The 26,375-nt window shown below is 36.8% G+C and overlaps 1 protein-coding gene across 3 annotated transcripts; it reads right to left on the reverse strand.

Moving 5' to 3' along the window:
- Positions 1–238: 238 nt before the first annotated feature.
- On the reverse strand, positions 239–26,333 carry rpgrip1 (RPGR interacting protein 1). Of its 3 annotated transcripts, XM_022680035.2 has the most exons (29): positions 26,011–26,333; positions 24,902–25,010; positions 24,718–24,768; positions 24,465–24,582; positions 23,453–23,658; positions 21,746–21,851; positions 21,577–21,591; positions 19,878–20,021; positions 18,812–18,917; positions 18,238–18,261; positions 17,714–17,860; positions 17,159–17,232; positions 16,514–16,722; positions 16,148–16,254; positions 15,994–16,044; positions 15,083–15,262; positions 14,679–14,796; positions 13,198–13,710; positions 12,129–12,283; positions 10,831–11,185; positions 9,348–9,544; positions 8,217–8,267; positions 7,944–8,117; positions 7,743–7,800; positions 6,673–6,761; positions 1,622–1,811; positions 1,427–1,511; positions 1,133–1,260; positions 239–651 (listed from the first exon to the last, which is right to left on the reverse strand). In XM_022680035.2, the coding sequence occupies exons 2-29, from the start codon at positions 24,984–24,986 to the stop codon at positions 413–415; spliced, it is 3,975 nt and encodes a 1,324-aa protein (XP_022535756.2). In that variant the 5' UTR covers positions 24,987–25,010; positions 26,011–26,333; the 3' UTR covers positions 239–412. The 3 variants fall into 3 exon arrangements, with proteins under 3 accessions (XP_022535756.2, XP_049319864.1, XP_022535761.2); XM_049463907.1 differs by lacking the exon at positions 21,577–21,591; XM_022680040.2 differs by lacking the exon at positions 21,577–21,591 and having other exon boundaries at positions 19,878–20,024.
- Positions 26,334–26,375: the final 42 nt, after the last annotated feature.

The following is a 26,375-nucleotide window of genomic DNA, read 5'->3' on the forward strand; positions in this document are numbered from 1 at the left end:
TCCAAATATTGATTACTGAACTCTTCACTCATCTACTGTGAAGTTATACATGCACAAATGCAACCTTTAGGCAAATGTCAGAAGAAATGTTTGTTGCATTTCTGTACAGACCACGAATGGACATTTAGAATAGTGTAACTCATGAAAGTCTGAAAGATTTAATATTCTACAATCTTGATTCAAAATCACAAAAGTGGGCTCTGAAAGATTGTTTTAAAAAATCTCCATGTAAACCAGGTTTGTCATTTTTGTATTTAATTCCAAACTCCAGTAACACTGTACGTGAATGATGCACATTGTATCAGTATAAGCAGAGAAGCATACAGCAGAAAACACTTTTCTTAGCATTACAGCAGCCTGAGATTTTTATTTACATTTACATTTAAATAAATACTCCATTTATATCTTTCCTTTAGAAAGAGTCATCATCAACATCTAAATCAGCCACTTGCTTCTTCTTGCCTTTCTTCATAGGCTCTTCTCTTGCCTCCTCTTCTTCTTCATTTTCCTCTGTGTCCTCTGTTTCCTCTGTTACCTCCTTCTTCTCTTTCTGGTCATGATACTCCCAGTAGATTCCTGTTAAAGCCTGAGCCGCTTCCAGAGACACTCGCAGCTTCCCCACCAGCTCCTGCTCTTCATCCATACTGATGACTGAGAGAAGACGACAGTGTGAGAAAACTGAACTGCTTACATTTTTGCGCCAGGAGTGTAAGCATAAAGTTACACAAAAGCAGTGTGCCAGACTGGTGGAGGACAACATGCCAAGGGTTATTACACCAAATATTGATTTCTGAACTTTTAGAACTTTATGAATATGAACTTGTTTTCTTTGCATTATTTGAGGTCTGAAAGCTCTTCATCTACTCTTTTGTTATTTCAGCCATTTCTTATTTTTTTTTTTACAAATAAATGCTCTAAATGACAATACTTTTATTTGGAATTTAAGAGAAATGTTGTCTTTAGTTTATAGAATAAAACCACAATGTTCATTTTACTCAAACATAAACCTTTAAATAGCAAAATCAGATAAACTGATTCAGAAAATGGTCTCTTCATTTTTTCAGAGCTATATAATCCAAAGAAAAGATATTTATCATCACAGGCCTCATGATATGCCATAGCCCCAACTCACTGTCGATTTGCTTTTCAACTACGTCATTTCCTGTAAGCAGAAGTTCCTGGAGATCCAGATAGGCTTGGCCAACATCCTCACACTCATCTTCATCGTTCAGTGGCTCACTGACCACAGTGAACTTTAACCTGGGGGATCAGGCAGGTTAGCATACTTATGGTATTTCATTTGGCTGTTAATTAATCTGGATTATTTGTCATAATATTTAATATTTTACACATAGATTTAGGTTTTTATCATAGGCAGTACCGTGTAGACAGGTCGTTATTAACCTGAATATCAGGCTGTGTTTACCTGCCACTGTTGGGATCAGTGCCTTCCAGCATAGTGTAAAGGTAGTGCCTCAGAGGAGCCGCCTCCATGGAGTCCACGTGTATGACTGAAAGTTAAAAAATACACCTTCCTTTTACACACTGTATTTTCATGCACTTACAAATACAGGAACCTGACTGTAGCATTTAAAATACATATGGAAAAATGTACACAAACCTCTGGAGAAGTTGTAATGTACTTCCTCTCCCTTTGTTGGTTTCCGCAGAGACATGGGGGTCTCGGTGGTCTCCATAGGAATGCCTAAGAGTCGATATTCTACATAGACTTGCTGCACTGACTGGTCCAGGGCAACACTGGAGGAAGGGTCAAATAAGAGGGATAAGATCTCCACTCTGAGTCTGTCACCCTGAAAGACAAAACAAGACAAAGAAAATGGGTCATTATCAGAATACTAAAACAAAAAAATTTAAAAAGTAGGCATTCAGTATATTAACTTCATAATAACAATGGAACTTTATTATAACCATGTTTTTTTTTTTACATACTCCTCTGTATGTTTATACAAGTTTACAGTCGACTCCAAACTGAAAAAAACCCAATGTGCTTAAAAAAAAAATTCAGTAATGGTTTGGGACCTGTCTGATTTCACATCTAGAAGCTGATTAAAAGCAATGGGGTTGGGTTGAAGTTACTTTTTTGGTTGGTTATTGGTAGGTCTGGATGATGCCACCGAATCATTCAGTCCTGCTGTAGTTCACAGGGAACCCAGGGAATTCCCACACAGTTGATTTAAAAGTAGCAGACGAGTCCTGTAGCTCCTGTGTGTCTTTTCCACTTTCCAGTGCGCTGTTTCCAGTCGCCATACTCAGCCCATGTGCTAAAAGTAGCGAGTTGCTAATAGCAACAGTGCTACAGCTACATTTTCCAGGTGCAACTCTCCTGTGAACATCAGTTCTGCATTACGTTCATTGGTTCCAAGTTCCAAGTCTCCTATAGACTGACTGTACCATGTATTCTGCGTGCATTTACGAGAACTGAACAGTTACCCCTGTAACGTGACGATTCGTAAAGAATACACATACCTTAATTAATAAGACTTCAGACTACCTAGAAATCCCATCTTAATAGCTTTATATTTTCCCTTTAATTTCTGTCATGCATACATCCACCCCATCATGCCAGGCTAGGCGACAGGCTGGACAATTTGTTCATGAACTTTCATCAAAATATGGTTGACCCAGAGTAGAAGACTTTTTGAATTGTTTATAGTGAGCTTGCTCTGTTCCAAAGATACATTTTGATTTTTGATTTGAGTACTGTTTAATTTTACTGCAATATGGTGGACAGCTTAAGCTGATTGGTGGTTGGTGTGGTGCAGTGGATAACACCACTGCCTGCCAGTGAGCTACCATGTGGGAGACTGGAGTTCAATTCCCCTTCTGGATGACTGTACTGTGCTACACCATTAAGATTTCTAGGGCAAGACTCCTAACACCATATTGACCCACTTCTTTAATAGAAATAACCTTGTAAGTCATTTTGGATAAAAGCGTCAGTTAAATGACATATAAAAGTGACGTGAATGTAGACAAGCTGTGTTTAAGCTGTATCTCAGTGAAGTACAGAGACAGAATGAGAAATATTCACTGAGATTTGTATTATTAAATGCTGAACATGCAACAAGTGTATTCAGCCTTTTGAAAATAAAACTATGTGAAGGCTGTGATGTCCTTGAGGTCAAACATTCCTTTCATAAAGGGGTGGGGTTAACCCAAGATAACAGAATGGACAGGAAATTCTTGTACACTTGTAAATATGTTTTAAGAAAATAGCAAAATGAATAACTGAAATGACTAAATTACTAAAAACATCTTCAAAACTTTAAGATAAAATATGTTTTTTTTAATCTGGTAATTTAACACCTAAAATAATATTTTAACTTAAACAGGCAGCACTGCAGACACTAGGGCTGGCCCGAATAGCGTTTTTTGAGCTCCGGATATTCGGCACTGATTCGAAGCGAATATTCGAATATTCGTTTTTAAAAAAAGAGGTAAATAAATAAATAAAAAAAAGCAAATCACGGCCCCTTTAATCCACTGAAAAATGTTCAATTTGCTCTGACCGACGAGACATATTCACCCCGGATTTTTGGTGTTTTTATCCCGGATTTTTGTGTTTTCACCCCATATTTTTTCTGTGTTTTTAGCCCAGATTTCTTTGTGTTTTCATCCCGGAATTTCTGCTGCCCCACACCGCGGCTTATCCGCTGTGTAAGCAGGCTAGGAGGCTGCTGCACGGTTTCTCCGCTGCGCAAGCCAGCCCAGTAAATTGCTGTTTGTGTTTTCACACTTAGGCTATTTGCTTAAAAAAACAAACAAAAAAAACGTTTGTTCAGGAAGTACAGTTGTGGTCAAAAGTTTACATACACTTGTAAAAAAACATAATGTTATGGCTGTCTTGAGTTTTCAATAAGTTCTACAACTCTTATTTTTCTGTGATAGAGTGATCGGAACACATACATGTTTGTCACAAAAAACAGTCATAAAATTTGGTTCTTTCATAAATTTATTATGGGTCTGCTGAAAATGTCACCAAATCTGCTGGGTCAAAAATATACATACAGCAACAAAATTTGTCAATTTTGGTGATGTAGCGAGTTGTGTCAATCAAATTAGCTTCATGTCATGGCCTCTTCACTTCTTGTAAGTGATTCTGATTGACTACAGCTGTTGACTTCTCATGAGCCCATTTAAATAGGGCTCATTTGACCCAGTGATTAGACTCAGCTACAAAAGCTACAATGGGAAAGTCAAAGGAACTCAGTGTGGATCTGAAAAAGCGAATTATTGACTTGAACAAGTCAGGGAAGTCACTTGGAGCCATTTCAAAGCAGCTACAGGTCCCAAGAGCAACTGTGCAGACAATTATACGCAAGTATAAAGTGCATGGAACAGTTGTGTCACTGCCACGATCAGGAAGAAAACGCAAGCTATCACATGCTGCCGAGAGGAGATTGGTCAGGATGGTCAAGAGTCAACCAAGAATCACCAAGAAGCAGGTCTGCAAGGATTTGGAAGCTGATGGAACACAGGTGTCAGTCTCCACAGTCAAGCGTGTTTTACATCGCCATGGACTGAGAGGCTGCCGTGCAAGAAAGAAGCCCTTGCTCCAGAAAAGGCACCTTAAGACTCGGCTGAAGTTTGCTGCTGATCACATGGACAAAGATAAAACCTTCTGGAGGAAAGTTCTCTGGTCAGACGAAACAAAAATTGAGCTGTTTGGCCACAACACCCAGCAATATGTTTGGAGGAGAAAAGGTGAGGCCTTTAATCCCAGGAACACCATGCCTACTGTCAAGCATGGTGGTGGTAGTATTATGCTCTGGGGATGTTTTGCTGCCAGTGGAACTGGTTCTTTGCAGAAAGTAAATGGGATAATGAAGAAGGAGGATTACCTCCAAATTCTGCAGGAAAACTTAAAACCATCAGCCCGAAGGTTGGGTCTTGGGCGCAGTTGGGTGTTCCAACAAGACAATGACCCAAAACACACATCAAAAGTGGTAAAGGAATGGCTAAACCAGGCTAGAATTAAGGTTTTAGAATGGCCTTCCCAAAGTCCTGACTTAAACCCCATTGAGAACATGTGGACAGTGCTAAAGAAACGGGTTCATGCAAGAAAACCATCACATTTAGCTGAACTGCACCAATTCTGTCAAGAAGAGTGGTCAAACATTCGACCTGAAGCTTGCCAGGAGCTTGTGGATGGCTACCAAAAGCGCCTAGTTGCCGTGAAAATGGCCAAGGGACATGTAACCAAATACTAATGTTGCTGTATGTATATTTTTGACCCAGCAGATTTGGTGACATTTTCAGCAGACCCATAATAAATTTATGAAAGAACCAAATTTTATGACTGTTTTTTGTGACAAACATGTATGTGTTCCGATCACTCTATCACAGAAAAATAAGAGTTGTAGAACTTATTGAAAACTCAAGACAGCCATAACATTATGTTTTTTTACAAGTGTATGTAAACTTTTGACCACAACTGTATTTTATATTCTTAAACATTGTTAATTATATTAGAGGACAGTCATTGTAAACTGTACTTGGTCTATTTTGATTAAAGGATTGTGCAGGGCATATTACTGATTTTGTATTTTTGCACTTGGGCTATAAGCTCAATATTAAATATTTTGTTTGTTTAGAAATTATTTTATATTTTTAAACCATGTTAAATTATATTAGAGTAGAGGAAAGTCATTGTTAATGACGTTATTGTACTTGGTCTATTTCGGTTTAAGGATTGTGCAGGGCATAGCCGTATTACTGATTTTGTATTTTTGCACTTGGGCTATAAGCTCAATATTAAATATTTCGTTTGCTTAGAAATTATTTTATATTTTTAAACCATTTTAAATTATATTAGATAAGAGGAAATTCGTTCAGACATCATTTTTGTAGGCCAGGCTTTTGTAACCGATTTAGCCCCTACTGTTGCCACATTACCCCATTACGTTTTATTATATAAATCAGTTTCGAAGAGCCTGCATTTTTTTTTATCATGTATAATAGAGGTCTGCGCGAGACTGATTTTTAAACCCACTCTTCCACGCTCCCGCGTTTCTGTCTCGTTACCGCTCCGCAAAAAAATTGCTTCTTTTAATCCCGCGCCCGCCCGCCACATAGTGCGGTCCCGTTCCTTACCCCAGTCCAAACACCATCGGTGTGTGCGTGTGTGTGTCGGTCCATCCTGCGCGTTGAGAGTTTTCTTTAGGTTTTTTTTTTTTTACAATTATTACAGTTTTCTTAACTATTTATTAATTTGCTCCCGCATCGTCTGGATTAAACTCCCGCTCCAGCCAATAACAGTTCAGTTCTGTCCCGCGCGCAAGATATTCTGACGGGACCCGCGAGAACAGAAGTGGTTAGAGTGAGGTGGAACTCTGGAAAGGAGAAAAAAAACGAATATCCGAATACCAAAATTAAAAACCGAATACCTACTCAACGAACGAATATCCGAATACCCGAATATTCGGGTCCAGCCCTAGCAGACACACACACATATTTACACCAAATAGAAACTGTATAACCTTTGCACAAAGTACTTACAAAGTGTTACAATTTAACATTCCTCTATATGTGTAGTAATGTGTAAATATTTAAATATAAACATGTATTGTTACACGGTGTGTATATAAAACATAAATCACTGTGCTTGTTTAAATAAAAAGCATTAAACAATGTTCTGAACTGTCTACATACCTTTTTGATAGGTTTTGGTGGTTGAGGGATTATGATTACATCACTGCCACTCGATTCCTCAGACTCAGGGATATCACTGTCCTCTAGAACTGCTCAGGGGAAGTCACAAAGGTCAATTGATTATTTTTTAAAGTATGATTAGTGTATTATGTTTTTGTTTGTTTAATTTTAGAGTTAATAATAATAGGGGTCTGAAGTTTTAGCCAGGTCTCAGATCTTAATTAGCTTGTTAAGGGCTATGATTTGTTCAAAGACTGGCCGGAAGCTGGAGATTTTAAAGAATTCTCCTCAAACCCAGTCCCAACTATCAGCAGCCATGGACTCTAAACGCTACACAGCAATCAATAGTAGTACTAATCTTACTATCAATAACAATAACAATGGTTTAGACAAGAAAGTTGTAGAAAACTATAAAAGCATTTGCGGCAATTGTACTACCAAAGGTTTTCTATATACAGCTCTGAAAAAAATTGAAGAAAAAAAAAAAAAACACTTTCTGAATCAGTTTCTCTGATTTTGCTATTTATAGGTATATTGTTTCTCCCAAATTTGAAATAAAAATATTATCATTAAGAGAATGTATTTGCAGATGGGAAATGGCTGAAATAACAAAAAAATACCTCAAATAATGCAAAGAATCATCTAGGTTCATATTTAGAAATTTAATTAATTTATTTATATTTTCAGTTGAGTTCAGAAATTCATATTTGGTGGAATAAACCTGGATTTTAATCACAGTTATTATGCATCTTGGCATGTTCTCCTCCACCAGTCTTATACACTGATTTTGGATAACTTGCCACTCCTGGTGCAAAAATTCAAGCAGTTCAGCTTGGTTGATCATCCATCTTCCTCTTGATTATATTCCAGAGGTTTTCAATTTGGTACAACCAAAGAAACTCTTAATTTAGAAGTGGTCTATTTTTTTCCAGAGCTGTAGTGTATTTACTGTTTGCTGCAATCCACTTTAAATTAAACTAAATATAATGTAGTAAACAGATGCTAAACACTTTGTCACAGCACTGTATGTATTGTATAAGATTGTATATACAGACAGAGCACTTTCTCACCTCTTGCACTTGCAGACTGCTGCTCCTCTTCCTCTTCCTCTTCTACTTCTATTACATCCTTTAAGGAGAAAACAGAAAAGACTGTGATGATGCACCAAATAATCAAGTGATTGCAGATCTTCAGAGTTGCTTTTTGCATTGTAATGTAATAAACAAAGATTTTTAAAAGCATTACTGTATTACTATGTTTGTTTATCTTACTTGTACACTCGTATCGCTTGCTGATCTTCTTTGATAGCTGCTTGTTGTTGAGACAGGTGATCGCAGATCTGTAGTACGGTCAGAATCAGGTGACCTGGTGGTCTTGGGTCGAACGCTTTGAGCAGGTGAGCTATCAGGTCTGTGTATTTTGATTGGTGGAGGACGTGGTACAAACTAGAACAAAACAAGGGTGCAGATTATGTTCAATAAAAGGTGATAGTTTAATAAATAAAAAATGTATTTATATAAATATAAGTGCAATTTTATTTTTACTTGGTCTCTGTCATCTTTCCGAGGGCTCAGTTTCTGTTGCGCTGTTTTTAACTGAAACCGAACAAATATGCAATAAAAGATAAAAAAAAAGTCACATTAAAAAGCATTTTGAATTGTACTTTCATTGCAGTCTACTTTCTTTTACAATGCATTAATACAACACAAACAAACAAATATTGGGATATCTGGGGAATATACAGTACCAGTCAAAAGTTTGGACACATCTTATTTACTTGTTAAGCTTATTGTTTACATGAACTTTTTTGCAAATGAATACTAAAGTCATCCAGACTACAATGGACCACATAACAAATCATGTAATAACTTAAACATGTTAAACAGACTAAAATACTCATTTAGATCTTCTTACCTGGAGTGCAGTTAACTTTCTGAGGCTGATGAGAGCCAGTTTCATCATAGGTATTTTTGACACTTGAGGAAATTTTCAAAGTTTTGAAGTTTTTCCGATTGACTGACCTTTATTTCTTAAAATATATATTTTTTCGTTACATAGTTTTTACCATAATATGGATTAGAACATTACATAAAAAAATGGACCTATTCACTGTATACCAACTCTACCTCTTAACAACTTTACAACAGATGCTCTCAAACACATTAAGAGAGAAGAAATTCAAGTAATTAACTCTTGATGGGTTCAGCACAGCTGTTAACTGAAAGCTAAAGTAGAGAAAATTTAGCCAAGATGTAAAAAGCTGTCATCTAACAAGAGGAGCTACATTGAAGAATCTAAAATATACAACATATTCTGGTTTGTTTAACACTTTTGCGTTTGCTAAATAATTTTAATTTTTTTTCTTCATAGTTCGAATGACTTTTTAAATAATTAGGTGTCCAAACTTTCGAGTGGTACTATATATTTATTTAAAGGAATCAGTAAGGGAAACTAACAGGTAAATTAAAACTGTATATAAGGCATAATGTGTGAATATCTAATTACCTACTTTTTACCATACACTAGTTGTTGTTTACTGGCCCACTATAACTGGCCTAAACCGAGTACTGTTTGGCAGTTTTTTGGTGTTTTAGTACTAAAAATAACGACATTATAACAACATGTTTCCCAGTCTTATCTCTAATACTTATTTTTTATATATTGCCCACACTTACCCTGGGTTTAGCAATAGGCCTGTGTGACACTTCAGTCCTGTGTTCAGTTTTTCCCAGCCTTTCTTCTTCCCTCACTCTTCTCTCCTTTCCACTTGGTCTAGATGGAGCTTCTGGCGTTTGGAAAGGATACCTCCACTGAAGATGTACCCTCACTGTACCTCTAGGTGCCCCTGCAGGGTCCCTCAGGACATAATCACCTGATGGTAGGTGACAGATTTACTTTTTAACTCACAAATCCAGATGTAACTGACACAATGCATATAATGAACTGCTAACTCTACTAGACCCTACCAGACCCACCTCTTCAGCTGGCTAACTGCATACTGTACCTACTAGACAATAAGAGGAACCATACACTAAAGCAACACCCTAAGACTCTCTAATAATTATAAAAAGTTCTTCTTACAATATTAAAAGCTATGCTAGACTAAGCTACACCATGTTATGCTGCAGTGAGCCATTGTCCGGGCCGTAAAATAAGGCAATATATATATTTATTTATTTTTAACTAAGCCCTCCACAATAGAAAAATAAGTTCTGAAGCAAAGCAGATCTTGTAAAAATGCATCTCAGCATTTTCTTTGGTCACATACTTATTATATATATATTTATACCTTAAATATTAAATGAATGCATTCTTTGACACCTTTAAGGTACACGATTGAACATTTAGTGCCATGTTGTACATTACAGTGTATCTTGGGGAACAAATAAGTAGTTGTAGAGTAATTTGTTTCTCTCTGTGCATGGACAAACATCATTAACCATAGCTGTCATCAGACATACATAGCCATTATTTAAAATGTTTAAATTGAGCCCTCAGTAAGCTGAGAATTATCACTGATCAAGTTAAAAGTGATACGTCGGGGTGTTTTTAACTTTTAGACAGTGATACAGCTAGAAAAAAAAGAGGCCACTTCAGTTTCGGAATCAGTTTCTCTGATTTTGCTATTTATAGGTATATGTTTGAGTAAAATGAACATTGTTGTTTTATTCTATAAAATACAGACAACATTTCTCCCGAATTCCAAATAAAAAATATTGTCATTTAGAGCATTTATTTGCAGAAAATGAAAAATGGCTGAAATAACAAAAAAAGAGCTCTCAGACCTCAAATAATGCAAAGAAAAAAGTTTTACGAGTTCAGAAATCAATATTTGGTGAAATTTGATTTTAATCTCAGTTTTCATGCATCTTGGCATGTTCTCCTCCACCAGTCTTTCACACTGCTTTTGGATAACTTGAGCCACTCAAGCAGCTTGGTTTGAAGGCTCGTGATCATCCTTCTTACTCTCAATTATATTCCAGAGGTTTTCAAGTTAGTAATATCAAAGAAACTTATCAATTGTAGGTGCTCTCTTATTTTTTATGCATTTCCCAAACAATGACTTGCAAACAAAAAAATTCTATAATAAATAAAAGAATTAATAGTAGTCTTATTATAGAAAGTGGAAATCATCAGATCTGCTCTGCTTTGATTTACCTTTAATTGGTCTTCCAGCTGCCAGGGGCTGGAGTGGGACTGGAGTCTTGGCCAGGTAAGTTTGGGGAGCCCGGCCTTCACTGTCGTCAAACACATAAACCCAAAGGGTGCCCACCTTCAGGTATTCCATCAGATCTGCTGTAACTGCTAGTGGGTAGGTGGTAGAGTCTGAGAACACAGGGTCTTCACAGCACAGTACTGTGGGAGTGGAGTGTGGTGGCAGATCATAAAGACGATAAGTTAAATAAGAATCTGGGAGAAGTCCTGGCCAGCGTGAGCTGAGACCCACACAGCGTTCCAGTACCACTTCCAGCTCATTCGGTATCCCTCCACCATAGTCAAATATCTCCTGAGTCTGTAAAAGCAGAACCAAGGTTTGAAATTAATTCACTTGATCAAGAATAATAATGAATGCAGGAGTTCCATAATCTTAAGCCTAGTCTAAACTGGACTTTTAATGGTAAATCACCATGCACAGTACAGGTTATTAGAGTCTGGAAAATGTGTCTATATTCGGATTAAGTTTTTTTTAGAATTAATTTTTTTATATCTTCAATTTCCATAAACATACTGTATTAATTAAGGATGCAGTTAGCATAGTTAGCTGTCATTCACAATCAGCAAGAAACAGCCTACTCTTTTGCGATGTGAGGAGTGGTAGGCTATTTATTTCCCTTTATAATCAGAAAAGGTCAAATGAATATGTGATTTACACTCTTTACACAGGCATTTCTGGACAAGCTGAGAGACTGAACTGAAGTAAAAAGAAGCCTGTGGAATTTCCCACAAATATTAAGCAGCCTTATGCAGTTGTAATTTGTATTGTCCTGCCCGCTTCACCAGAGTTATGTTTAACATACCAGTCCTGCTCCAATTTTTTTAAAACCTTTACTAATCTTTAAAGTACACTTTTATTGTGCTCATTTCCTCCTCTTCAGTGCCCTCACAGGGTTCACTGTGCTTGTTAAAACAGCCAGCATGCAGCGCCATCTAGCTACCAATAGCTCTAGTTATTGTTCAGGCATATCAGTGGAAAGTCCATATAATTGTTACAGTGCTATAAGTGAGGATGATGTTTCTGTGTACTTTGGTAAGTGGACACATCACAATATGCAAATCAGTCAATCAGTAATACCGCTCTCCGGTGATGTCCAACCATCTGCTTTTCACTGCTATAAGAGGCAAATTGCTCAATGAGCTCTCCCTTCTGCCCTGCTCCTAAACCCATACATCACCCAGTGCCCCTCCCAAACTACCCCTCCCATTTTTTTTTTAACTGTATACAGTTAGTCTGTTACCTCTGGCTGTATGTGACTCCAGTCCATAGGTTTGTGTGTGGCCCATCTCTCAGCTGTTCTGTCTGTGGCTCTGTCTTTGTGAGCCTCTTTTGGCTCGATTTGAGGATGTAGACGTACCCAGAATTCCAGGACCCCTAATATCTCCCCCTCAGAACCTGATCAGAAGACAGGAAGTGTAAGAGTAAGTTTGATTTGAATGGATAACAGTGATTGGTAACAGTAATGGTCCCTCAAAATAGATACTGTGTTATTACAGACTTTCCTACTCCTGCACTACACAGTAAAACATTTTCTTTTAACCCACATTAATCATCTCACCAGCAAATTACTAGTTTGGTTAACCAGAAAAGATCATAATTTTGGTTTTGTGTACTTGGACACTTTTGAGTAAGTGTCCAAAATGAAGTAGGTGACACAAATAATGCTAGACTCCCATTATGAGAGCTTTGAAGATGTTTAAATGAACATAATGACCTAAAACCAGTGTAGTATTAATGTTATTAATACACAGCTCTGGACAAAAATAAGAGACCACTTACAATGATGAGTTTTATTGATTTGACCAAATTGAAAACCTCTGGATTATAATCAAGAGAAAGATGGATGATCACAAGTCATCAAACCAAGCTAAACTGCTTACATTTTTGCACTAGGAGTGGCATAAAGTTATTCAAAAACAGTGTGTAAGACTGGTGGAGGAGAACATGCCAAGATACATGAAAACTGTGATTAAAAACAAAGGTTATTCCACCAAATATTAATTTCTGATCTCTTAAAACTTTAAAAATAATTTTACTTAAACATATACCTATAAATAGCAAAAGTCTCTTAATTTTTCCAGAGCTTTATATTATTGAATTACACAGCAAAGAAAGATCATTGAATCTTTAATTAATACAGTGTTTTAATTATTTTTACTGGTACATGTGCCTAAAATGTTTGCAAACTACTGTATATCCACACTTTTGTGATCCTAATTAATGCTTTGGCATGTTTACTAAACCTGGACCCATTCTATAAGTGTGCACTACATAAGTAAGACCACAAACAGGCCTATAATTTCTCTAACCTGTCAGGTTAGCTCTTCCTTTTATTTGTTCTCCTCTGCGCTGCAGCACCCCCTCCAGGGGAATCCTCGCTCTGCCCCTGGTTATGAATTGCACCCCTCCCAGAGCCTGGTGTAGTTCAGCATGCACAGACGCTCCCTGACCTCCGAGCTTGGTGAGATCATGGGCAGAAAGGGTGTAGGAGGACGTGAAGCCATAATTAGGCTGAGAGCCTGAAATCAGTGGTGTTGAGTGCATCTCAAAGTCTAGGAATGCATAGGTGCAGAATGTTACAACTTCCTGCTGCCCCCTGGTGTCCCCAGCTCTGTCCTGTTTCATGGTTCTCAGTCCCACAGGAGTAAATGTGGCTCCCAGGAGATGAATTTCGAGCAGAGACTCTCCCTCTCGTAGCAGAGTGATGCTGGTGTTTTCCTCCATTGGCTGCATGACCTCCTGCTCCACCCCTGTCCACGTGTACTGCTGGGGTATGGCTCGATTGTAGTTCCTAGGACTGTAGGCAAAATCTTTAAGCTGACCTGGAAAGTAATACAAAAAAACATAGTACAGTTATGAGTAAAAAAAACAGTCTGGCAGTATCAAAATAGTAGATACTGTATAACACACTGTGTAAAACTCTAAGATGTAGGCCTATACATATATATTAATCTTCATCAAAAGAAGAAGAGCTCTGAGACGGACGATGTGTAGCTGCTATTTAATATACATATCTGGTGTTTTATTCATTGTATATATTTGATAAAAATGCTAACTTTATCAAGTTATTGTCCAGACACGTGCTTCACATATCCGAGCCGTGTTATATAACTCATGCTCATAATAGTAAAATGTAAACTAAACTAATTTCTTCTCATTTTATTTTTTACAACCTCAGTATGTTATGCATGCAGCCATTCATTATGTGTCCTCAAATTTGTTTCAGGTATGTTGCTCCCTAGTTTTCCCCTTCAAAAATGCTATGTAAATATTTCTGTATATGTTTTTATTCATCTCATAAATTCATTTTGTAAATCCTGCTGTGCATTAAGAAAAAAATGTGTTTATCTGTGAATTTTGGAACGATTTTTATGAAAAACAAGCTATACGATCATGTGCATGTTGTGTAAAAACACTCAGACGAGTGAGAGCTCTGAGATGGACATGTATTATGTTTGCAGCCATTAATCGCAAGATTTGAAGATTTCTGTGTCCTAAAATCTGTTTCAGAATAAACAGAGTGGAAAGCGGTCCTGGCTTCTGACTGTTTCAGCTGCAGAACAGTTGTCCTTACATAAACAAACAAGCAACTCTAGCAGAAATCACATTTATATTCAGTACAGTAGACCCCGCACATATATCCCTCAGGTCACAGCGCTCTTTATCTTCAATAGGACTTCATTTGCAGGTATTCAATTACTAAATGTGCAGACCTCTTGATTCTATAGCCAGCAGTTGTGCTCTGGTGGTTTGTACATAGTAAACATACATATTTTCCTATAGTTCTCACCTTGTAAGCTGTTGATTTGAAGAGCTCTGCTTTTCAACAACTTGTCTTTTTCAGTGGCCCACTTTCTATTTTCCTGTCTTTCCATTTCAGCTCTCTCCAGCTCCAGTTTTAACTCTGCCTGGAAAAGCAGAACCATCATTTTCGTTATAGTATAAGTGTCTTAGAAACGAAGTACCTAGGCATATATACTCACCAAGCACTTTATTAGGAACACCTGTAAATTTATGTACTCAATTATGCAATTATCTAATCAGCATGTGAACAGAAGTGAAACTGGCAGACTGGTCTGTACTGTCAGAAAAGCTACTATACCTCACATAAACACTGTATTGTGATTGGTGATTGTGGGGGACAGTAAAGTTCAACACATCAGACCTTTAGTGTGTGAGGATGCATTTGTTTACCTGCAGGTCATTGCAGAGCCGATGCTGCATTAACAGCAGGTGTTGGGTTTTATGAAGCTCTACTACGGTTTCTGCGTGTGAGGCCTGTAGAGCTGAAAGCTCTTGAGATGAGTCCATCATCTTCTCCTCAGTCACCAAAAAACGCAGGCCCTCCTGACTCTTCAGCTGCAGTCTAAAAGCCTGGAAGAGGTATAAAGAGGGAGTGGTGGGGGTATACATTAAGAAAATGTGCTGCTATGACACCTACTGTACCAATTACATTTTGCTTCCAATTAATGAACAATAGTTTGCTTCCAGACACATGGTCTGTAGAGTATGAAACACATTTAATTGGCCACTGACAATTTGTGATTTGAGAGTGAATTTTTGGTATATATAACCAATGAAAATGGCCAATGTAATGTAATTACGTTGTGTGGAACCACTGTACAGGATTACATCAAGTTGAGATAAATAATTATTTATATGTGGGCACGAATATACAGCATCTCCAGATTATTTAAAAATATATGTAATTTGAGATGTATATGCTTATATTAAGCACAAACATCTGCCAATCGTGTAAGCATTTTTTTTTCCTCTAAGCAAAATATTTTTTAAAATAAGCAATCCCAAAGTCTTAAAATGAGTATTTAAGTACCTAAATCAAGCAAAAATCTTGGCTTGAATTTGGACACAAGAATCAGAATAACTTGACTTGTTACTTTTTGTGCTTATTTCAAGTTCAGTTTACTTATAATAATATGGAAATTCTGACTGAGATTAAGTTAATTGTTCCTTAAATTTAGTTTCACACCTACAATGCTTTATAAGACAAAAATCTTATTAGAAAAAAATGTACTGCCTTGTAATTAAATGATTTTACTTGCTTTACTTGCAACTAAGATTTAGTTGTCTGCAGTGTGTCTAACCTTAATCTGCATCAGAGTTTCACTAAGGTCCTCCACACTCATATCAAACTCCTGTAACAAACAGAAAACATGACTGTTATTACGGTTATTAAAGAAGCAGTGCCATTTGTACTCCAAATTACTATTTTCCTAGATACAAAGCAGTCACTCATACTTGTGTTACTCTGCTCAGTTTTTCTTGCAGAGATGCTGCCTCCTGCTTGTGCTGTAGAACTTCCTGCTCCATAGAGACATGTTTTTCTCTGAGTTCAGTGGCCAGAGCTGTGTAATAAAACAGCCGTCAGGTTTTATTGAGAGTTAAAGGACAGTAGGTAAGTTAGCTGTTGTATATACAGTGAATTTATGTATACCCTAGCCTATCTAGCCTATCCTAAATTTCCTTCGGGATAAATAAAGTATCTATCTATCTATCTATCTATCTATCTATCTATCTATCTATCTATCTATCTATCTATCTATCTATCTATCTATCTATCTATCTATCTATCTCTCTCTCTCTCTCTCTCTCTCTCTCTCTTACCCTTCTCCTGTTCTCTCTCTTCCAGAGTCCTTTCATGCTCTCGTCTCATCCTTTCTTTTGCTATTTCGAGATCGTCCCTCTCTCTCCTCTCCTGTTCCAGTATCTCCTCAAGTCTCTGGAGTTCAGCTCTCCGCTTCTCCTCTCTCCTTCGCTCCCGCTCTCTTTCTTTGTCCTCGTGTTCTTCTTGATGGCTTTGGGCAGACAAAGTGCTGGAGTGGGAAAATCAAGAAAACAAAATTATGGTCATGTTTAAAGTATATGTTAAAGTATATGTTTAAGTATATGTCTGAACCATCCAGTTACATTACATTTGGCAGACACTTTTGTCCAAAGCGACTTACAATAGTAAAGAAAAAAAAAAAAAAAGTTTAAAGGTAAAAACATCTTTAGATAGGGCATAAAGGAGGTTGAAGGGAAATAATAGGATAGAGGAGTGAAGGAGGGGGAGAAGGAAATGAGGTTAGAAGTAGTTAGTGTGTTAGAGGTGTTAAGAGAGGTCTTCGAAGAGCTCTGTTTACGGAGTTTCTTAAAGATAGCGAGAGTAAGTATCCAGTAAGCAAGGAAAATTATGTAGAGTTTAGTTGGCCTACTCATCAAAAAGCACAATGGAGGTTGAGTTTTAAAAGATGTTTGACTGTTACTTACCTCTCCAGAAGAGTATCATATCCTTTCTTCAAAAGGTTCCTCTCTCCTTCGAGGTCTGTAACCTTCTCCTGAAGCTAAGATGAACAGATAATATTTTACTCTCAGTTTACATTTTGAAATTTGGCATCACTGCAGCATTGAGCTGTGGAGCAGTAGAAATGTGTTTTTTGGAAGGATGTAGCTCCATTCAAAACGTATTGTAGGAAATCAGGGAGTTGATCATCCAATATCCTTACAAACACTCTTCTCACTTAATGCAGTCATATTTTTTTTTTTTATCCCTGTTTTTTTTTTATTTGACCTGAGGGTGGAGTCAGTAAAAATCAGGAGGTTTGGTGGCCCTTTAAAGCTCCTTGTTCAAAAAAAAAAAGATTCTTTGAAGAACAAAATGTGGTTCTTTTACAGCATCACATGTACTAATAGTATTTAAGTACTTATACTTTTAAGTATGTTTTTTGATACTGTTAATGAGCAATTTTGCTTATTCCAATTAGTTAGAAAATCTAAAAAAAAGAACATAATCTAACATCTACTGTATTGAAAAATGACAGATACCTCTTGCAGGCTCTGCAGTGATAGAGCAGCGGTACTGAGCTGACCTTCCAGCATCAGCACTCTCTGCTTTTCCTCTTTCAGCTGTTCACTCAGCTCTTCAACCTTTCCCAGCAAGGCCCCCTGACTCTCTCGCAGTGACTTCTGATCCTGTGCAATATATACTGTATGATTACTACAGACTTAAATTATTAATGTACAGCACAATTACATCCACATTCAATGCAAGTGACCCCACACACATATACCACATCTCAGTGCAGTGTGCTACAGCTTTCATGGGACATGACAAAAGTCTTGAGACATTACGACTAGCTCCTGCACCATGACTACATAGAGTAAACTAAAGAAAATATTGGTAAATGAAAAAAACCCAGTAGTTTTAGAGTAGGAGGGTAGAACAAGTGTGATAACTGCCACTCCTACTAAAAAGGCCAACATTACACATTACAGTTTGTTTACTGCTGCCTAGTAAAGTGACATAAAGCAAATCCAATTTATAAAGATTTTAGAAAAAAGCAGCTTACCTCCTCCAGCTTGGCCTCATAAGCCTTATATGAAAAAGTAAAGGGGAAGAAAGTTAAATACTAAAAAAAATAGAAATGTCCTATATATCATTTACAATGTATGTGTGGGTTTATGAACCCAAAGCACTTTAATTAATTGCTTTATCTAATTAATTAACAGGCTGTTTTTGTTATTGAATATGACCAAATGTAATAAACAGGTAGAAGTAAATACATTTATTTTAATATAGGCATCCCACATTCTCTGAAATGAAGACAGACCATTTAAACACAAGTAGCTTTAAGTGTTGTCCATCTATTAACTGGGCATGAAAAGTGTTTTATTGTTTCTGCTTTACATACCATATTATACCTTTTTATAAAAAAAATATAACAGCAATGTAATTTTTAATAAAATGAGTTGTATAATGAAAAGATTATGATTATTTTCCAGAATGTTCATATGAAAAATGACCAAACTATAAAACAGCCGCTTCGAACCTATGATATACAACAGAAAATTAGTAGTCTGTTACATAAATACTACTCTATTTCCCAGTGTGTTTCTCGTGTGATATTACATGATAGATCTCACCTCCTGCAGACTGGTAAACTTCTCCTGAAGAACCAGAAGGGCTGTACTCTTCTCAGAAAGTTGCTTCTGCAGTCTGATCACATCTACATTTTCTTTTATGCTGAGTCTGCAAAGAGTGGGGAGACGATGAGTTACTGATGTGCACGTGTTTTGTATGAGTACACATCTGATGTTTTTAAACTTAAACCAAGGCAATCTTCATTAAAAAAGAATCAGAACAATGTCCTATAGTGCCACCTGCTGGACTAAACTTAATATGTTCTGGGTGAGTTAAAAGGCAACTTAAACTATGTTCACAAAGGCTGAAGTGACACAAATTAATTTTCTTTCCTCAATGTGCCTCAGATCTGATTTTTTCATGGCTAATTTTTTCAAATTAGATTTAAGTCACTTTCATATGTGGTCCTAAATCGGATATGCATCCGATCCATGAACATGCAATGAATGTGAACAGTCAAATTGGATTTCCTGCGTCTTTTTGCTTTTACACATGGGCTACATGCTTTTCTCTCGTACCCACACATCTCTTGGTGCAGCTGTGCAGCTATTGCTGCAAAAACAGCAAAAGCAAACAACCTGTCCTTTTTTCTCCTCCTCAACCCTCATCAACTCTCCACACAAAAAAAGATGCTCCACATATGATCTGCTAACGCATCCATTTCCCTTTATAAAGCTACGAGTCGTCTCTCAAATATGACGTTTTTTGTTGTTGGTGAAGAAGGCGATGTTAATGTATTAATGTATTAATGTGAGCATGTGAGACATTTCAGGGACAGATTCATTCATGTTACACACAGATACAGATCACTTACATTTGTGAATCTGAGCCGTCAAGATAGACAAATCTGATCTGAGCAAAAAATCTAATTTGAGCAATTTGAGCAATGTGGCTTGTAATGTGAACCTTACAAGCCTTAGGGTTGGTAAATATATATATATTATATTATATTATATTATATTTATATATAATATTTATGTTATATTTATATATAATAAATATATAAAATTTATCATTTCATGATCATCTTGTCATATAATTTAATTCCATAAGAATCGTTTTAAACACCTGTGTCCATCGACTTGTTGTCTGCGCAACTCTTTCACTGTGTCTTCAATTTCTCTCTCCTTCTCTTTAAGAGTGTCTCTGAGGGACTGAGCAGCCAGCTCAAGCTCTGTTACCCTCATATTCTGGGTTTCCAGAACACTAGACCTGCTGACGAAGAGAAGAGAAGAGATAAAAAAGAGAAGAGAAAAGGAATTGCAGAGTACAGCAAGAGCAAAAAAAAAAGAAAAAGAGCGGAAACAGAAGAGCAGAGAAGAGCCAACAAAAGAATATACAGCACTGTAAATGATTTTAAAATATACAGAGGAAAGTAAGCTGTAGAGGAGAGATAAAGTTATAAATTGTCATAAAAAAGTCATGTTGCTATGCAACTGAAAAGCATGCATGCATAGGAAAGCAAAGTGAAGTTGCTGTCAGCATACGTCAGCATATTCACCCCTGTCTCTGAACAGATTCAGACTGGCTGACTCTCTTCTGCTTAACTAATTAGAACCTTAATGTCAGACTTTTCAGAGAGTCAGTAAAAACAGCTTCAGGAAAAGATAATGGAGATCGTAATTTCCACTATATTTTGATATACACTCATATAAATAATTAAACAATTAAACAAACAAATAAATGAATAAATAACATGCCAAGAAGTAGTTGGAAGGCAATAAAACTTATATGTGTGAATGTAATGAAAATATATGTAAGTAAAAGGCTAAGCTCTACGATCTCTCACCTTGAGGTACACTACCCAAAAGTAGCCATTAAGCAAAAGTAACCATTTACATACAGCTCTGGAAAAAATTAAGAGACCACTTCTGTTGTTGTTTTATTATATAAACTACTGACAACATTTCTTCCAAATTCCAGCATTTCATTAGCATTTATTTGCAGAAAATGAGAAATGGCTGAAATAAAAAAGGTGCTTTCAGACCTCAAATAATACAAAGAAAACACGTTAATATTCAAGTTTTAAGAGTTCAGAAATCAGTATTTGGGTGAATAACCCTGTGTTTTTAATCACAGATTTCATGTATCTTGGAATGTTCTCCTCCACCAGTCTTACACACTGCTTTTGGATAATTTATGTCACTCCTGGTGCAAAAATTCAAGCAGTTCAGCTTGGTTTGATGGCTTGTGATCATCAATCTTCCTATCTGGTAAAATCAAAGAAACTCATCATGTTTAAGTGGTCGCTTATTTTTTCCCAAAGCGGTATCTGCCTGAGATTTAATTGTTTCTTTCTTTTTTTCTTTCTTTCTTTTTTTCTTTTTTCTTTCTCTCTTTCTTTCTTTCTTTCTTTCTTTCTTTCTTTCTTTCTTTCTTTCTTTCTTGTCAATGGACCTCATTTATCAAAACGTAAAAAGTAAATAAAATTTAGGATCACCACTCATCAGCTGTCTAATAGAATTCAGCAAACTTTAACTGATCCTGGATCAGCATTCTTACTTCTTACTTCACAGCATGTGCACATTTAGCTTCTACTTTTAATGAAAAAGGTCATTTCAAGTTAAGTGTGACTACATATGGTGTAATGTCAGCAAGCATCCAATAGAAGTATACTTGTTTTAACTCCTGCTGAGGTAACACTGATGACTGCAAGTAGTAAATAGCACTGTTGGTTGCTAATTGCTTAGTAATTATATTGCTGCTGCCTAAGCAAAAAGTAATGAAGGGCTCTGTGCAAACTACGCAAATGCAACTGCTCACGAACCTGAGTAATGCATGTCTGTACAAACAAAGGGCAATAAAGAAATAAAAGAGAGGAAGAAGAGAAAAAAGAGGTGAATAAAAGGGTGATACATTACTCTTAGTACAGCAGAACAGTTAAATCGATATAAACACTACTGTCTCCACACACTGGACATGAGGCCAACACTTACAATTTCTCAATCTCTTCTCTGGTGTCCTCCAGGGAGCTGTGGGCATAGCGGGCAGGAGCTGTCTGAGCCGCCCGTCTGACCCCTCCATCCACTTCTACACCTCGTGCTGAAGGTTAGACAAATAAAAGTTCAAGACAACAGATTCCAGTTAGAATCTTCCTGAAGTGCAAATCATAGCACTGGAATAAAAAAACACAACAGAGTGTGAGGCAATAAAAACGCTGCCATACCAGAAATTCAGACAGTTGACATATATAATGTTTCCATTATATATGCTGTGTTTTTGATTAGATCTATAGCAGGTGTTGAATATCCATGAAAATCTTCAGATATGTTGATGCCTCAGTCCGAGTGGACCAACCAGGCAAAAGCTGAATCTTAAAATAGTTTATTTTCTTGCTGAAGAATCGTCTTTGATGGCTTTTTAGGATGATTAAAAAGCTCAATTCGATTAAAACATATTTAGATTTAAATTTGTTCATGCTTGGGGGTGCTGATCATGCTGGTCAACCAGCTTGTTTATGTTCTTTTTTATTGCCTGTTTCTAATGCAAATAATCTTGAAAAGAGCAACTTGATCCAAACATGAAATTTGGACACAATATAAAGACTTGCTGTCAAATTCACATTTCAACTGTCAGAGTGACACTTTTATTTAAATGTTTCATTTTTTTATTGCTAGAAATTAATTGTATTTATAAAAAAAACCTAAAATAAGTAAACATAGGTTTGAGTGTAAGGAGTGTAAAATGTGTTTAAAATATATGTATCTAAAATGTAAATGTTTATATTTGTTTCATATTTGTGCACTATTTCATATTTGCATGCTATTTGTGGGGACAGTGTGGAGTTTTGACATTGTATGATTTGAGTTATACATGGTACTGTTGTGCAAGATAACTTGTTTGAGTGTCAGGTTTGCAGCAGGGAGACGAGGAGCTGAATGTAAATGCGAGTTATTTAATTCAGCAAACTCACAGGAAGACAGGAACATGAAATACACTGACAGAGACTAGAAACAAACATGGAACACCCATTACAGATAACATGTAAAGATCACACAACCAAGCTAGAGCCAAATGGGCTATAAACACACACACACAGAATAGGAAACACCTGGGACTGGTAACGAAGGGGCGTGGTTACAAATGGGCAGGAGACAAGGAGGAGACAGGACAGAAACAGAACCATGTGCCAGAAAGCACATGGCAGGGAAAACAGGAAGTGTAGGTTGGAAAAACACAGAGATAGACCTGAATGAACAAAGAACTGAACCAGAGCATGACATTGAACATAACTAGCAATAGACACTGGCTCCAAAGACATTGGAATTAGTTGTAGCTACACACTTTATGTCAGAAACTGACGAAAGAAAAAAAGAAGATTTTTACATGAAAATGCCTTGTATACAAGGGGTGAGAGGTTAAAAGAAACACCATAACAAGGGTGAAGCTCATAATACTTGGATTATTTGAAGCAGGAGGTGGGCTATGTTAACTGTGGTCAGCATTAACTATAAAAACTTATGGAGATTTTCCATAAGCACCATTTTATGATGTGTCTTCTACTGTATATAGGCACACTTTACAGACTACTATGGACAGTTGTTTTGTGGTTAGACACTGTCTATTGATGAATAGTATAAGAAACTCTTAGAAATGTGAGCTATAGTTGCTACTATATACCAGTACGACATGTGGCCACTTACCTGTGCGGGGTCTATGGTGAGGTCGTCCAGTCAGACTCAGAATCTGCTGTCTGGCCACACTGAGTTTGCCCTGCAGCGCCTCTTTCTGACCCTCCAGAGTGGCCACACGAGTCTCCAGCTCCTGAATCGTGTCCTCTGTGTCAGCCTCCCGTCCCCCAGCTGAGCCAGGGTGCCCATACCTCAGCCTTAGTAGCTTAGTGGACAACCTTAAAGACAAAGACAATACAGCTTAAAAACAGTTGGATCAATTATTGATAATAGTGATAATATTATGGGTATTCTATTTAAAAAAAAAATACAATAAGAATGGTAACATCATTCAAGTGAATTTTGGAATCCAGAACACATCTAGGATAAATGCATAAGAGTATTTTGATTGAGAAAGAGACAAGCAGCCATGATTTTCTTACAAAGAGATATATCGACAAAAGGCTACAACTTTTCTAAATGCAGAATAATTGCAGAAAAATCTAATTTTCTACAAAACAGGTTTGATAGGAATAAATAATAGAACCTACTGATTGATAGAACTTACAGCATACACAAGATCAGCCATGAAAGAACCATAAAAATATCAACTGGGAGTCACTTACATGAGGTGATGTCTAAAGTAAATCTATTTTTTTATTAATATGTATTAAAAGGTCAAAGAAAAACAAGCTGTTGTACACATTTTTGCTTTAATTTGTGTGAAACATTATGCTCCTATGCAAATCTATACAAATCTAAAATTGGTTTTGTTGAAGGCAGTATTATAGAAAATCCCTGAACAGGAGGGAAGTTTAATTTGCTCTTTGCTACCATAATAGGACATGCTTTACATATGTATTTCTGGAAAAGCTGAAAGAAATATAACCATTACTGAAAATATAGGAATGTTGTGGACTAAAGTGACTGTAATTTTACTGGATTTTACAATGACAGACATGGTATTCTCCTTATTATGGGTTAGTGGTGCATCAACATGATATAAAAGCTGTTTTTTTAAGTTTAAAACACGTTTGTGTTGTACCTGCGTAGTTTCTGTTCTTGTATACGGGTGTGTTGTTTGAGCAGTGTGTTTTCTTCCTGCAGGCGTAGACACTGCTCCTCCAGATGCTCTCGCGGTACCTTGAACACACGCTGCCTTTCTACAGGAGAAAGGAGAAGACGCATTGAGGAAAAGAGAGCTGAGGCATATAGACATGTCATTGTGAGTGTGAGTTCAGCACTTATTTAAAATGATCAATGCAATAAGCTCTAAGCGTTCGGGATGCACAGCTTACCTTTAAGGCTTAAGACCTGTGCAGGTCTTTTCCAGGACCTTGTTTCTTGTTCTGGACAGAAATATACATTTGAATACACACACACACACACACACACACACACATACACAATACTTATGCATGTGCATATACATATACACATCTGGACACATATACACACATACACCAACATACACATACTCACCTTGTGTGACAATCATGGCTCCTCCTCTGAGGCCCACATCCCTTACTGGTAGGTCCCCCGCTGTTTCGTCCATCGTCAGTGACATTTCAACTGTTGTGTTTGCCTATTTCTAAACAAATTAAGCCAACAATGAGCACAACAGTAACTCACTAAACGTTCTAAAGTCTGAGAGTCTTTGGGATCAGAAAATTAGCACTATTCAACAAAATCGGAAATCACCAATCAGAAAGTAGATACTATTTTTCTTGAAGAAAACCCAGAGAGATTGTGGAGCTTTAACTCATTAGTATTGGTTGGTACTGAGAGATGGTTACTGTGGTACCCTGGGTGGTAAGGCTAAGATGTTACCGGAAGTTGCCATTGTATTGCTATGATGTTGTTGACCCTTAATAGGCCAAAATTTTAGTCAATTGTCTGGCTGACAGTACACCACTAAATTTTAAAGAATTTCTATTCAAGCATTGCATAAAAAGCTTTCATGTTTGAAAAGCATAATTGTAACTGTAATAGAAACTAATCTACAATGATTGTAATTATTTAATAATTGTTATACATCTGCTAATGTCAAAATAAAATGGATTAAAACATAAGATTGGCTCTTTCCTAGACTTCATTTTAAAACCAATATTTTTCTGAATACAAATCAAACATTTAATGTCCTCCAAACCTTTAGTTTCAGTATGCTTGTCTAGTTTTTACATTTATTTTCAAACATGCAGAATTTGAGTTGATTCCTGTTACAGATCTGGAATTATTAAGCTTCTTCAAGAGTCCTGTTGGAGATTTCAAAGCATTGTAAATAAGTTATTGTAAGGGTTTTTGTATCACCTACATCTGTGTAGCCCATGTACGGGACAAGGCATTTTAAGGGGTTTTAATGTAGTTGTATTGCACAACATGCTTACACATACACATCTCTTACAAATCAACTTTTCTGTAATATATTGGTATTAATAATCTTACAACCTGCACAGCCAGAAGATGAAAAAGAAGAAAAATAAGGAAGAAGAGGACATAAGGAGGCAGAAATAATAAAAAGAAGGGTAACTAGAAGCACCAGCAGGTGAAGAATATGTAGAAGAAAGGTCTGGGTTCTGTTCTATACTCACATTTACTGCAGAAGGTTGACACTGAACTTCTGGTGGCGAAAGTTGCCTTGTTCTTGTTCATCTGCCTGACTGACAGTCACATAGTCTCTGTTAATCCTTCTATCTTTCTTCTTGTCTGTCCTATTCCTCATCTTTGTAAAAGATCGGTCCTTCTATTCATCTGATTCCATCTTTCCTGTACTTTCAGCTGAGTGATATCATTCTTTCCTCAGTTCTTCAGTTTAAGGCAGGAGGGTAAATCTCTTTCCCCTCTCTCTAGAGAAAGATGTGGATTCATTGATCCTAATCTAATCTGCTTAGCTCTCTCTCTCTCTTTCTCAGCACCTCCTCCTTTTATCTCAGATATCTTCTTCCATTTGTATTCA

Source organism: Astyanax mexicanus, chromosome 1 (assembly GCF_023375975.1).
Source record: "Astyanax mexicanus isolate ESR-SI-001 chromosome 1, AstMex3_surface, whole genome shotgun sequence".
NCBI classification, from domain to species: Eukaryota; Metazoa; Chordata; class Actinopteri; order Characiformes; family Acestrorhamphidae; genus Astyanax; species Astyanax mexicanus.